At 52.0% G+C, this 12,422-nt stretch overlaps 1 protein-coding gene across 2 annotated transcripts; it reads left to right on the top strand.

Moving 5' to 3' along the window:
* Nucleotides 1-468: 468 nt before the first annotated feature.
* On the top strand, nt 469-12,165 carry LOC135256500 (uncharacterized protein C1orf21 homolog). 2 transcript variants are annotated; one of them, XM_064338318.1, is made up of 6 exons: nt 469-627; nt 5,481-5,613; nt 9,050-9,135; nt 10,228-10,295; nt 10,525-10,585; nt 10,888-12,165. In XM_064338318.1, the coding sequence occupies exons 2-6, from the start codon at nt 5,523-5,525 to the stop codon at nt 10,927-10,929; spliced, it is 348 nt and encodes a 115-aa protein (XP_064194388.1). In that variant the 5' UTR covers nt 469-627; nt 5,481-5,522; the 3' UTR covers nt 10,930-12,165. The 2 variants fall into 2 exon arrangements, with proteins under 2 accessions (XP_064194388.1, XP_064194387.1); XM_064338317.1 differs by having other exon boundaries at nt 474-632.
* Nucleotides 12,166-12,422: the final 257 nt, after the last annotated feature.

Genomic DNA, 12,422 nt, shown 5'->3' with positions numbered 1-12,422 from the left:
TTTTCTTGTGAAAACTGAGGTGATGGTGTAATGTAGACTGACAGTTTTTTTTTTTTTTTGTTATTTGGGTTGATAATTAATTCAGGAAAACCAGAAATAAATAGATACTCATTTTTAAAGACTAGGCTGTGTATGTAATCATAGATAAGACTGCTAATAAAACTGTAAAAAAAAAAATTGCATAAATTTATTATTATACTTTAAAGGGAATCATTTGGGAAGTTGTGCAAGAAATTTGCAGGATACGTGTTGTTAATCAAATTTTCTTAAGCCTCGGATTTATTAATAATATAGCTGCGCGTGTTTGTAGTTTCCATATCTCACAACAGAACAGAACCCGACTACACACTCTGGTTTTTCAAAGCGGTAGCGACCAGTTCGGTTCAAGGCAATTTTCTGTAATTTGACCCGTTTTAGGCCTCACTCTGTGCTGACTTGCTCAGGTCTGTAGATTGTCCTCACGGTCTTCCACGCACACACACACACCGAATCAGGAATGCATTTCGATTATTTTGGTCTGTCGGCTGGGGTTTGAGCCACGGTCCACAGCGCGAGCTCCCGCCCGTCTACCCACTGGAGACTCACCGAACTGCATAAAGAAAAACCCAACTGATCCGGCGCGGCAAGGTAACGTAAGTAGAAATCTAATACATTTGTTCCATTGTTAAAAGTTTAAGAGTTGTGCTGGCTGCTAACTTATGAGCTAACATATTGCGTAGTAGTAGCCAGCAAGCGAGCTAGCAAGCTAATGTTGTTCTTTTGTTGCAATTTCTTTTGTTGTTGTTTCCTGTGTCGTGGCTGAGATTGCTTGGCTTTTTCCTGCCTGTCCCCCTTGGTTTGAGATCTGCGCACTAAGAACTCGGCTGTGCGAAGATCTGACCGAGACGAGATTTGAAACGGGGAGCAGAAATGCGCACCAGTTCTAGTGAAGTTGCGAGTGAGCAAACTAGCCAGGAAGCCAGCCGTCAGCTAGTTAGAAATAATGACTATTTTCTTGGTCGAGTGTCGATGAATTTGCGTTGCAGGCAGGTCATCTTACTCCATCGCCGATTTTGCCTGCGTGATGTTGATCTACAGATGCAACCCTCCGGACATTTGGTCTGAGATTAGATCCTCACATCTTTGTGGATTCCAAAAGAGATGCTCTCTCTCTATCCCCGACGACGCTGCACTGTCTAACGCAGCTGTGCACAGCTGTGCGGCCAGCCGAGCAGCATATGGCTGTCCCCCCTATAACTTGGATCATGGCATCGCTGTCACTGTCTCGGTTGTAATGGGCTATCCAATAAGACGGTTTGTGATGGTGGTAGGAAATTAAAATGTAACTGCGTGAGAGAACATAGAATTGGCGCTGTGGAGTAGGCTGTCCAGTTCGGTCACAAGTTGAAACGTTTAATAGGTTATCTAACTGACTGATGCATTCGTGATATTTTTGATTAACTGTGTGTTGATTACGCGTGTTGAGGGACAGTATGTTTCCTGTTCATGTATATATTCAGCTGTTATCCATCCTCCTCATCCCCTCCTTTGGCACGATAGACAGCCCGAATCCCAGCAGCTGCAGCCGGTTGTTGGCACCGCTATGTGTGGGAGCCGCTGACACACACAGCCCCATTGTGTGAGCCCCACCTGGGGCCTTGTGTATTTTTTTGAGCTCGCGGCTGTGATTTGGTAAGGAATAGTGTAGCTAGCTACATTCAACGAAAGTGAAACGTACAGTTAGCTAACTGGCTCTGCGTGTTTGTTTACTTCAATACATTGGCTGAGTGAGTGGAACAGTCAGAAATCAAGTGAGTTATCTTACTGGACCACCGTCTTCAGAAAGTCATCTAGTGCTTGTAAGCATAGGTAAACCAGTTTAATTTCAGTTTCTCTTTAATGTTAACACGTACCATATACATAGTTACAACACGCGATACTGTATCGCCCACATCTCTATCTCTCTCTCCCTGTGTCAAAATTCAATCTAACTCTCCCATCGCGCTATCTGTCTTATCGGCAAACGGTAATGGGTTGTGCACGTACGATTGCGCACTGTTAACTCCTCGCGTATGCCAGACTATCTGGCATTTTTCCCGGCGGCGAAAGACAGCGGACAGATTGGAGCTACTGTAGTCACAGTCTGAGGGCCGAGCTGATCTAATAATAGCCGCTCTCACCCTCCTCGTCTCCTCTCTTTCTCTCTCTCTCACTCGCTCTCTCTCAAAATCAAACACACTCAATCACGCCCTCACCCTTCATAAATGGCTACTGTTTTTTCCTGTGGTTTCTGTAATTTGGGAAACGCCGTATAATTGGGCGGCCCGGGCCGTGTAGGGATTACGTCATTTTGAGAGCAGGGCTTCATTATATCAGAGGAAGGGGCTCTTGTTGGATGTGTTTGAATTTGTTAGTAACTTGTTGCAGGGCTGTGTGTGTGTGAGAGAGAGTGGAAGCCTGACAGTGCCTGCAGCGTGCTTGCCGAGGCTGTTGTGGTCCGCCTGGCTGTTGGCGAGGTGTGCTGTGCCTTTTGGAAAGTACAAGGACAGCAGAACCTGATCTGTCACTGAAACTGTACAGAGGTGCCGCAGGCTGGAGCACAGAGGAACTGAGTCTGATGCTCAAGGTGTGAGTGAGTTAGTGTGTGTGTGAGTGAGTTAGTGTGTGTGTGTGTGTGAGTTAGCGTGTGTGTGTGTGAGTGAGTTAGTGTGTGTGTGAGTGAGTTAGTGTGTGAGTGAGTGTGTGAGTGAGAGTGAGTGAGTGTGTGGTTGAGCCAAACGCAGGGATGTTGGGGCAGGGACTTTGTTTTGGATGGCACTGAGTCAGGTCAGCGTGCTAGCCGCTAAAGGGCAGTGCTGTGGAGCAGCGCGCCGCACACGGCTCGCGAGTTCAAGTTGTGCGCGGGACGCTCCCAAGACCTGCCGCCAGAACTGGGTCAGAGAAGGCCCTGAAAACGGTCTCCTAAGCAAATAAATAATGTAGCGCGCTTCTCTCGCGCCCGTGTGCGTCTGCCTGGGTGCGTGGGGGCGAGGCTATGAATATTTGAATGTGTCTGCACATGCGCACGCGAGACTGCGCCCCCACACACTCTACCTACACGCCGACCCGCATGCTAACGTAATTCACTCGGAAAGCCACGGCGCTACCCACACTGTCAAACGCGTCAACCACCTTCGCTGTTCAGCGCTTAGCCTCTGCTCTGACACGCTGCTGCACTGTCATTGCCACACGCTTATCCTCCTGAGCCCTGCTTCATCCTTGCTCCCTCTCTCGCTTTCACACTCTCGGTCGTCCACTCACAAGCAAGTCCTTCACTCCCTCTCTCCCTCCGACTCTGTCTCTCTCTCTCTTTCTCCTCCCCCCTCTCTCAGTCTCTCCCTTCTCTCTGTCTCTCTCCCTCTCTCTCTCTCGCTCTTGCATGCACACGGTTGCATGCAAAAACACTTCAGTGCCTAAAGTCAAATTCAAACGTACCTGCTCGGTTTTGCACAATCGCACACTATCTCATGATCGAAAATAACAGAAACCGCGAGGCGTTCACCATGGAGAGTCAACAAACCCTCGTATCCGCGGTCGCGCGGGTTGTTGAGTTCGATAGGCCGCGGCCTGCGGCGCAGTCCAGCCTGGGCGAGAGGCGGGACCGAGGACCGTTAACGCCGAACCGGGCCCCGATGGGGGCGGAGGCGTCCCTCTGAGCGATTGCGTGCGTGTCGGAGTGTGTACAGGAGCCCCCATCTCGGCTCCTCCCGTTCTGTTTGCCTGGTCGGCTATGCTTGTTTAACATGTCAGGCTGAAGTATTTAAGCTGTCAGAGGGGAGTGGGGGGACAGGGACAGAGGCGAGCTGGAGATGTTATTACTAGAGTAAATATTATTGCGGCTCCATGGTGTGCCACGTCAGAGAGAGAGGGAGGGAGAGAGAGAGAGGGAGGGAGGGAGAGAGGGTGTGACGTGCGGAGGGCGAGAGATGCCGGGAAACGTTGACTGTTTCCAGGGCCTTTTCCCTGGGCCTCTGCCTGTCTCTGGGTCCTGCTGGTCAGCATGCGTTCTCAGGAGCTGTCGTCAGCTCACAGATGATGTGCGTGTGTGTGTGTGTGTGTGTGTGTGTACGCACGCAGCCAGTGGGTTCAGCTGCAACAACTGCCTCCACTCCAGCACTTTGTGTGTGTGTGTGTGTGTGTACGCAGCCTGCGGGGTCAGCTGCAACAACTGCCTCCACTCCAGCACTATGTGTGTGTGTGCGCGCGCATGCGTAAGAAGCTTGCGGAGACAGCAGTAACAAGTGCCTCCACTCCAGCACTCTGTGTGTGTGTGGGTGCTTACCACGGGACCGGCATTGGCCCATTTGGCAATGACGGATATAAACACACGTGCCCTCATGTCTTACTGTCCCCACAATGCCCACACGCTCGGCCCTGTTAGGAGTCCTGCACAGCCATCCACACGCACTGCCCCGCACGCTCAGCAAGGCTGCCATTGGGCATCCCGGCTAACGCTCTGCTGCGGTCGCGAGCGGCTCGACCCCGGGTCGCTTCGGCCATCACCGCGTCCGCGCGGACGGAGACCGCGGAAGACGTGAACGAAAGCGGCGGGATTGTCCGCCCGTGACCGTGCTCGGAGTCGAGCCTGTCGCCTGGCCGCGCGCTGCGGATCCCCTGGCTTCCGGAGAGTTCCGTGGCTGCGAGCGGAGGCCTGCTGTCTGGCGCCTGCCCTGGAGAGCCGGCGGAGAGCCCCGCCGCGGCCGCCCCTCTCCTCTGCGCGTGGGCACACCTGGCTCTTTGTGGTCCGTGCCAAGCCGCCGAGCGCCAAGCAGCCGTGAACAAGAGCCCCGCCCTTTTTTGGGCTTCAGAAAGCGGGGAGTTGAACGGAGGACAGGGGGGGAGGAGCCCTGTTTTTTCCTGTGTTTTTCCTCCTCCTCGCGATCTGTTGTTCCGTCTGTCTGTCTGCCTGCCTGTTTGCAGCTCTGGTGGATATAGCACTCTGTTATTTGACTGCTCGCTCTTCCCGGGGCTCTTAATTTGGAAGCTGATACCGCTCCACCTTTGTTTGTTTCACAGCACGAATGCGAGAGGGCACAGTGCAGTGCGCCTGCTGTTAAAATGTCTGCTAAAACTGAATTTGGGCTGGCAGACTTTAGTGCTTACTGCACTGGGTCTCAGTGGGAAATCAAGCTTATGCCTGTATCATATTGGGCCTCAGTGTGATATCAGCGTGTGTCTGTGATGCATTGTGCCTCAGAGTAAAAGGACCATGTGTCTGTAATGTATTAGGTGTCAGTGTGAAACCTCCCTGTGTCTATATTGTATCAGGTGTCAGTGTGAAATCGCCCTGTGTCTGTATTGTATCAGGTGTCAGTGTGAAATCGCCCTGTGTCTATATTGTATCAGGTGTCAGTGTGAAATCGCCCTGTGTCTATACTGTATCAGGTGTCAGTGTGAACTCGCCCTGTGTCTATACTGTATCAGGTGTCAGTGTGAACTCGCCCTGTGTCTGTCTCCTGCAGGTGAGAGTGCCATGCTTGTCAGAGGGGTGAGAGAGTGAGGCGATGGGCTGCACCTCCGCTAAGCAGGTGTCGGCCGTGCCCAGCGATGAGGAGGGCCGGGGCAAGGCCTACAGCAACGGGGACGTCTTCACCGGTCAGTGCACCGCACTCCTCACCCGTCGTCACATCACCTGTCCCGGAGCCGACTCAGAGCGTGCTCTGCCTGTGCTGACACAGCCCAGACGTCTTTATCCCCAGACACGACTGGGACATCTGTAATAGTGTCATCTTGCACCTTCCGCCATGAAATTGACAGGCCTGACATTTTATAACATTTTCCCCCTGATCTTATCGTAGGCAAAGGTACTGTCCCTACCTGCATGGAGATGCTTCCCGTTAGTAATCCCATTTGAATTCAGACAATGCGCAGTCTCATTCTGCGGCCGCCCTTTGTTCTGATATAACAAGCAGCGGAAGGGTTTACTGGTGGAAAAGATTGATGCGTCAATCAAATTCCGCTCCCTCTCTTTATGAATACGCGGTGATGACAGTTTTACCGCTATTCATTTTTCATCCGGGGACTGATTTATACAGTGGATGTCGTCCTCAAAAGGGAACTTGGCGTCCATAAACCCTGCACGTAGTGTTCGCTTGTTCCAGCGGTGTGTGATGTACGTCTGTGACACACCATTGTTAAGCTCTTTGAAGGTCTGTACCTCGGCGCGCGCTATGAGGGTGTTCGTCGGGAAAGGTCTCTCCACGGCAACGGGCCGGAGGCCGAAACCCGAGAGGACTCGGAAGACAGAAAGAGAGAGCGAGAGAGAGGGCGGAGTTAACATCATAACAGAGGGAGAGAGAGAGGAATGAGGGATTAGGGGGAGAGATTAGGGATTAGGAGAAACTCGGTGGAATATCACGGGACGCGGCAGATGACGGACGACGGCAGGCCTCTCCTGTCCCGCGCTCGCTCTTTCTCTTTTTAGCTCTCCGTCCCCCTGCCTCTCTGTCTGTTTCTGTCTCTGCCACTCTAGCTCGCTCACTCCCTCGCTTTTAATCTTTTGAATCACACTCCCTTTTCATAGCTCTCTTTACATTACACTGTTGGCAGATCTTATCTGGGCAGTTAGCAAATAGAGCGACTTGCTAAACTTTTGTTTTGCATAGTATCCATTAATACAGCTGGATATATCCTGAAGCAATGCAGGTTAAGTACCTTGGTCAAGGGTACGACGGCCTACATGGAAATCGAACCTGCCGCCTTTGGGTTACAAACTCACTTCCGTAACCGTAAACCTCAGCAGGATCAGTGCGTGGTGACTGGAAGAGCTGGGAGGAGAGGCTGCTGCTCATTCTCACAGTGGAGGATGAGACTGGCTTCTTGTCCCATCTGTGCTTTGAGCAGTACAGGGCTGTTAGCGTCCTGGTCCCGCCCGTCCTCCTGCTCTGTCTGTGGCAGGGAGGCGCTGTAGCAGCTGCTACAGCAAGCTGCCCTGAGCAACCTATCCCAGAGCAGCCAGCCAATCCCTGGGCCCGATCCCAGAGCAGCCAGCCAATCCCTGCGTCCGATCCCAGAGCAGCCGGCCAATCACTGGGCCCGATACCAGAGCTGCTGGCCAATCACTGCGCTCGATCACAGAGCCAGTCGGCCAATTCCTGCATCCGATTCCCGAAGTGTGCATGTCAGAAACGATGGCGTACCCTCTGGCAATCGCCGCGCTCGCTAGCCACTGCCATTAGGAAGAGAACGCCATTTCTGCGGGAGCCGCTTTTGCGTGCACAGAAACGGCGTCTGGCCAGTTGTGATACACTGGAAATTGTGAGCCTCAGACAGCGACAGGTTGTTGTGCCGGAGTATTAATGATCGCTGGCATTACTGAGCGTACCGTTCTGTGGGTAATGTCAGTGTCAGCCCCCCCCCCCCCCAACCCCCCTGCCCCCTGCTCTCGTTTACACAATGACAGGAAAGGCTGAGATCTGCCGTGCGCTAAGGAGAGGAAGAGAAAGTCTAAGCTCTATTTAATATCATTGTTTATGAAGTGTGTTTGAGTGTATTTTGGCTCCGGGTTGTATGTGTGTTTCTGAGCGTGTTGAGACCCAGCCGTTGGGAGCGCTGCCTGTTTTCTTTCCTCAGGCGAAGATACGAGCACAACACCCCCTTTCGCCTTCGTACACTGCACTGTGTGTGTGTGTGTGTGCGCGTGCGCACGTGTGACTTGCAAAGCCAGTCAGGAAGCTCTTGTCAATTTTCAAGTCAAAAACAACAACAAATATATATTTTGTTTAATTTTCAGATAGAATCTTTTTAGTCTGAACATTTTTGTTCTCCATTTCTCTCCCTAATTTGGAATTCCCAGACCCAGGTGATCGTAGACCTGTCCTGTCGCAGAAACTTCCTCCTTCAATACGAGAGCGCGCGCACTGGCGCACACTTCCTCTGGATGTGGTACAGTCAGCCTCCCCTCCTCATCCTGCAGTCCGCCTGCTCAGCTAGGCGTTTACCGCCAGAGAACCGCACAGCTGACGTAGCTCCCAATGACAGACAGCTGTGCTAAATAAACCGCTTCCTCCCAGGCTGGCTTCATTACCAGTTACGTGTCGTCCGATATTTCGATGGTCCGGTTTCAGCTAACTGGACTAGCACAGCCTGGGTTGGTTTCTGTGAGAACTACAGGGCTGTGGGCACATCGCTGCGCCCGGCTAGAGGGCCTCAACTGGACCTGCTGTTTTGGAGGCCCCTAAGATCACAGTCTTTCACTAATGTCCCGTTAAGTTTTCTTCACAAGCTTGTAACTAGTTTTAAGATCCCAATCGATCATCAGTCATAGTGAAACCTTACAAAATCCTTTGCCGTCAGCCGGTACTCTAAGCTAAGGCAGAACTGTTTTGAGTATACCTGTCTGTACAGATTTTTTATTAACATGTTTTTCCCTAAGGTGACGTGCGCAGCGACGGGGAGAGAGACACTGTTATCAAAGCGTGTTGGGTGCAGCGGTGCAAAGTCTGAGACGAATAAAACTTCATTCGATACGCAGAGGCTGCAGGCAGACTTTAGGGAAAGCGGGGAAGGGGGCGGGGCTAGAGGGAGGGTGAGGATGAAGGAGGATGAGGAGCTATCGTGGGAATCCGCTCCGTTCGTCCTCCGCTTCTGCTTCGGGGAGGGGCGTGCGAGGGTGGGGCGGGAGGCCTTCGGCGTGCGGGGAGCGTGCTGCTGCGATAATGCGCGCCGCGCGTCCCTCTCTCTCTCCGCCGCGTCACGTCCTCCCGCCGTCTCTTTAATTTAAACGTGGCAGGAGGGCGGACGGGCTGCGGCCGAGCTCCATTTACCCACACCGCCGAGAGGGGCTGATCATTACTGCTGCTCCTGAAGAGCGCTAAATTTAGCCACCTAGCTGTCTCTCTCTCTCTCCCCTTCTCTCCCTCTTCATTCTGTTTTTCTTTTCCTCTCTTTCTCTCACGCACTCTTTCCCCCTCACACTTTCTCTCTCTCTCTTTCTGTCTCTCTCCCCCATTTTTTCTTTTTCTCTTTCTCTTTCTTTCACACACTCTCCCCCCTCACTCACTCTCTCTCTCTCTCTCTCCCCCTCTCCCAGATGAGTACAAGATGAAGGGAGTGGAGGAGGTGAAGTACATACGCGGAGAGGAGGACAGAGTGAACACCCGCAACCAGGAGAACCTGGTGAGGCCTGGCGGACACGCCCGTGCACACACCCCACATGCTCGCGCACACACACCGCAAGACCTATAGCCCCCCCCCCCCGCGAGGGGTGGGCCATGTGACCTTTTCAAATATTCAGCCCATATATCCCTTTTCACACAAATCACGGAGATCGTAAGAAGCTACTCCGGGTTGTCACTGACATGTTAACTAGTGCTGATTGCTTTGAAAAGCCTTGATTAGCTGTAATGATATGTCATCCAGTGGTGACAGATTTATTTTCCATTTTGAAGTTAAAACTGCCTAATATTTTCCACCATCGTGTTTTTTTTCGTTGGTTGTCACGGCATGCCTTAGTGATGTGGTATGAGTCATGAAACGGTAGGACGTGGGGAAACAAAACAGAGTACAGGCTGAATTTATTTCATTTCATCTCAAGTGAGACCAGCAGTGTCGTTCAAGAGATTTAGTCTTTGGTAAGGATGTTGTTGATTTATTTTTACCGAAACATGCCTTTCAGACTTAAAGACTAGCAGCACCGGTAGCTCCTTCGGACCGCCATTTGTATGCACACGCTCGCCCCCACGCGAGTTGACTTGTTAGCATATCCGTGAGCGCGCACGGTAACGGCGGGTCGATGAGCTGAATGTGCCCGCGGCCCCTCAGCACCGCACCGTTGCCATGGCCTGCCACCTCAAGTGCCCTTCGGCAGCTGTGATGTCACGGGTGCCGCGTGAGACATGCCAGTGCATGAGAGCACCGGCCTGACTGGCTGAGGTCAGGAGGGTACCGTTAGGTGAGCTAAAAAAAATAAATAAATAAAAAAAACACTGTCCACTGGAGGACTGTAAGAGTCTGTGAGCTCCGGTTTCCTGCAGGGTCGTTAAGCACACTGAGCAGGTAATGGTGGCCTTGACTGAACCAGTTTCTGTTTCCGTCCTGTTTTGATTGTGGGCGTTTAAGGAGAGCCGGGAAGCCAGCAGGCCTTTTATTTAATCTAGCGCCGCTGCCAGCGGGGGAAGGAGTTATAGTGTCGCCGCTCGTCGTCTGGTTTGTTTCCACTCTTCCTGGAGTGTAAAAGTGTGTGTGTGTGTGTGTGTGTGTCGCTTTCAGGAAAAGTGCGCAAGTTCCTACAGGGGAAAACAAAAGGAGGTCCCAGGAACGAATGGCAACAAGACGAAGTGAGTTTTTGCCATTCTTGCTTTGTGCGTGTGTGTGTGTGTGTGTGTGCACACGTACATGCATATTTTTATGCGTTTACAATGGATTGTGTGCTGTGTCAGTGTGTACTTTCTGTAGCATTGCGTGCTCTTTGTATCTGTGCATTCTTTTTGCGTGTGTGTGTGCGTGTGTGCGCTTGCGCGCTTTTATTCTGGAAGTTTACATGCCGCTTCTCCTCCCCCTCCGCAGCATCCACACGTCAGAGAGCCAGCAGGAGTTCTTCAGGATGCTGGATGAGAAGATTGAGAAGGTAGGAGGGGGGGGGGGAACAGCAGGGCGCATGTAGGAGGGGTTTAGGAACGGTGCCCGAGGAATTCAGAGACAGAATTAACCGACTGAACGACGAGGTTAGTCATCAAGAGAACTATTTTAAAAGACAACACTTCAGCTTCCTGCGGTCCCGTTCTTTCCGCCTTCAGCTCGATCTGCTTCGGTTCCTCCGACTCGTCGCTCTCATTCGCTGCTTCCTGCCGCTGTTCTGACCCCTCCCCTCCCCTCGCTCATCCGATGCGGATCGTTGGTCTCACTCGGTGTCTGTTCCTTGTTCCCCAGGGACGGGACTACTGCTCTGAGGAAGAGGAGGAGGTGACATAGCACAACGGCCTTCAAGTCTGCCCCTCAGCGGCCCCCTTCCCCCATACCCAAGAGAGACAACTTGAGACTGTGTGTGTGCGTATGTGTGTGCGTGTGTGCGTATGTGTGTGTGTGTGTGCGCCTGTGTTTGTGGAAGAGAGACCGTGAGAGCGAAGGTTGGCGTGCTATTTTGGACCAATGAGAGCTACCCTGATTTGGGACAAGCCTGCTGGAAGGGAGGGAGGGAGAGAGGGTCCATCTGTCCCTCTTTCCCTCCGTCCCGCACGAAGACAGCTCTGCCCCCCCCCCCATGCTCCCCCGAGGAGGCGACTCCCTGAACGGAGGGACCGGGACTGTAAAAATGGAGCAGAATGTGGAAAAGCGTGCGCTCGCTCTCACTTCCTGCCCCGCTCTCCTCTCCGCCCGGCCCTGTGAGACAGACTGCACACGCTCACTCCTGCAGGAAGGGAGGGAGGGATGGAGGGGGCGTGGCCTTCCTGCTGTCATGTGAACTGAGAATGAACTCTGGAGTGATGCTGGTGACCTGAGAGCCAAGAGCATTTGAATGGGGGGTGGGGGTTACAGAGGGGTGGGTGGTAAGAGATATTTAGATTTGTTAGAAGCTACAGACAGAACGAAAAGTAATTTGAGGACTCACTCCAGCCTTTAAAAAACGTTTTTCTTTTTTTCCCTCAATACTGTACCGTTTTTACGTTTTCTTGTCGTTGGTCTCTATGTCTTTGGCTTCTGTCTCAGTGCAGCCCTTCCCTCCGGCTAGCTAAACGTCTAAGTGGTGAAAAGGTGAAAGGTTGCAGGGTTCCTGTGCCCCAGGCTGTGTCTCTGTGTTTAAACCCCTCTTTCTCAAGGGACTCTTTAAAAGCCATGACACTAAAGCACATGACCTGTCACTCACGCGGCCCATGGCACTGATCGACCCCGCCCCCAGCGTCCCGGTGTGTCCAATCATGTTTCCCGCCCCTGTGTGTGCAGTTTGGGCTTCAAATCATTCCTCAACTTCGGCAGTATTACAGCTCAGTGGCAGTACACACACACACACACTCTCACACTCGCGCACCCACGCACACCTTTGCTTACTTGGACAAAGACTGAACCATTGGAGCAGGGGTCACCTAGAGGCACAGACCTGATCATGCTTCTGTCTTCATTTATGGATTATTCCTTTTTTTATTTTTGATGGGTTATTTTTTTGTGTGTTTTTCTATTAAAATAAACACAGGAGCTGTTTATACAACGGTGTATCTGCCCAATATGCCTGGTCCCTGATTATGACGTCAGCGGCCGTGTGTCTGTTGAGTGGACGCTGAGAAGGAATCCTGGTGACGTCACATCCCCTGGGAGAATTCTTGAAAGTCAACAATCTTCCTGCCAGGCTAATGGTTCACGGTTCTTGACACTGGAGGATGTGGATGTGTGCTGCCATCTAGTGTTTATGTAGTGCCACATATATAAACGACCAAACTTGTAGGGGGGTGGTAATCCATCCATTCCCAATC

The sequence above is a fragment of the Anguilla rostrata genome, chromosome 6 (assembly GCF_018555375.3).
Source record: "Anguilla rostrata isolate EN2019 chromosome 6, ASM1855537v3, whole genome shotgun sequence".
Classification (NCBI taxonomy): Eukaryota; Metazoa; Chordata; class Actinopteri; order Anguilliformes; family Anguillidae; genus Anguilla; species Anguilla rostrata.
The sequence above is the reverse complement of the archived record's forward strand: the minus strand, read 5'-3'. Positions and strand labels throughout refer to the sequence as shown.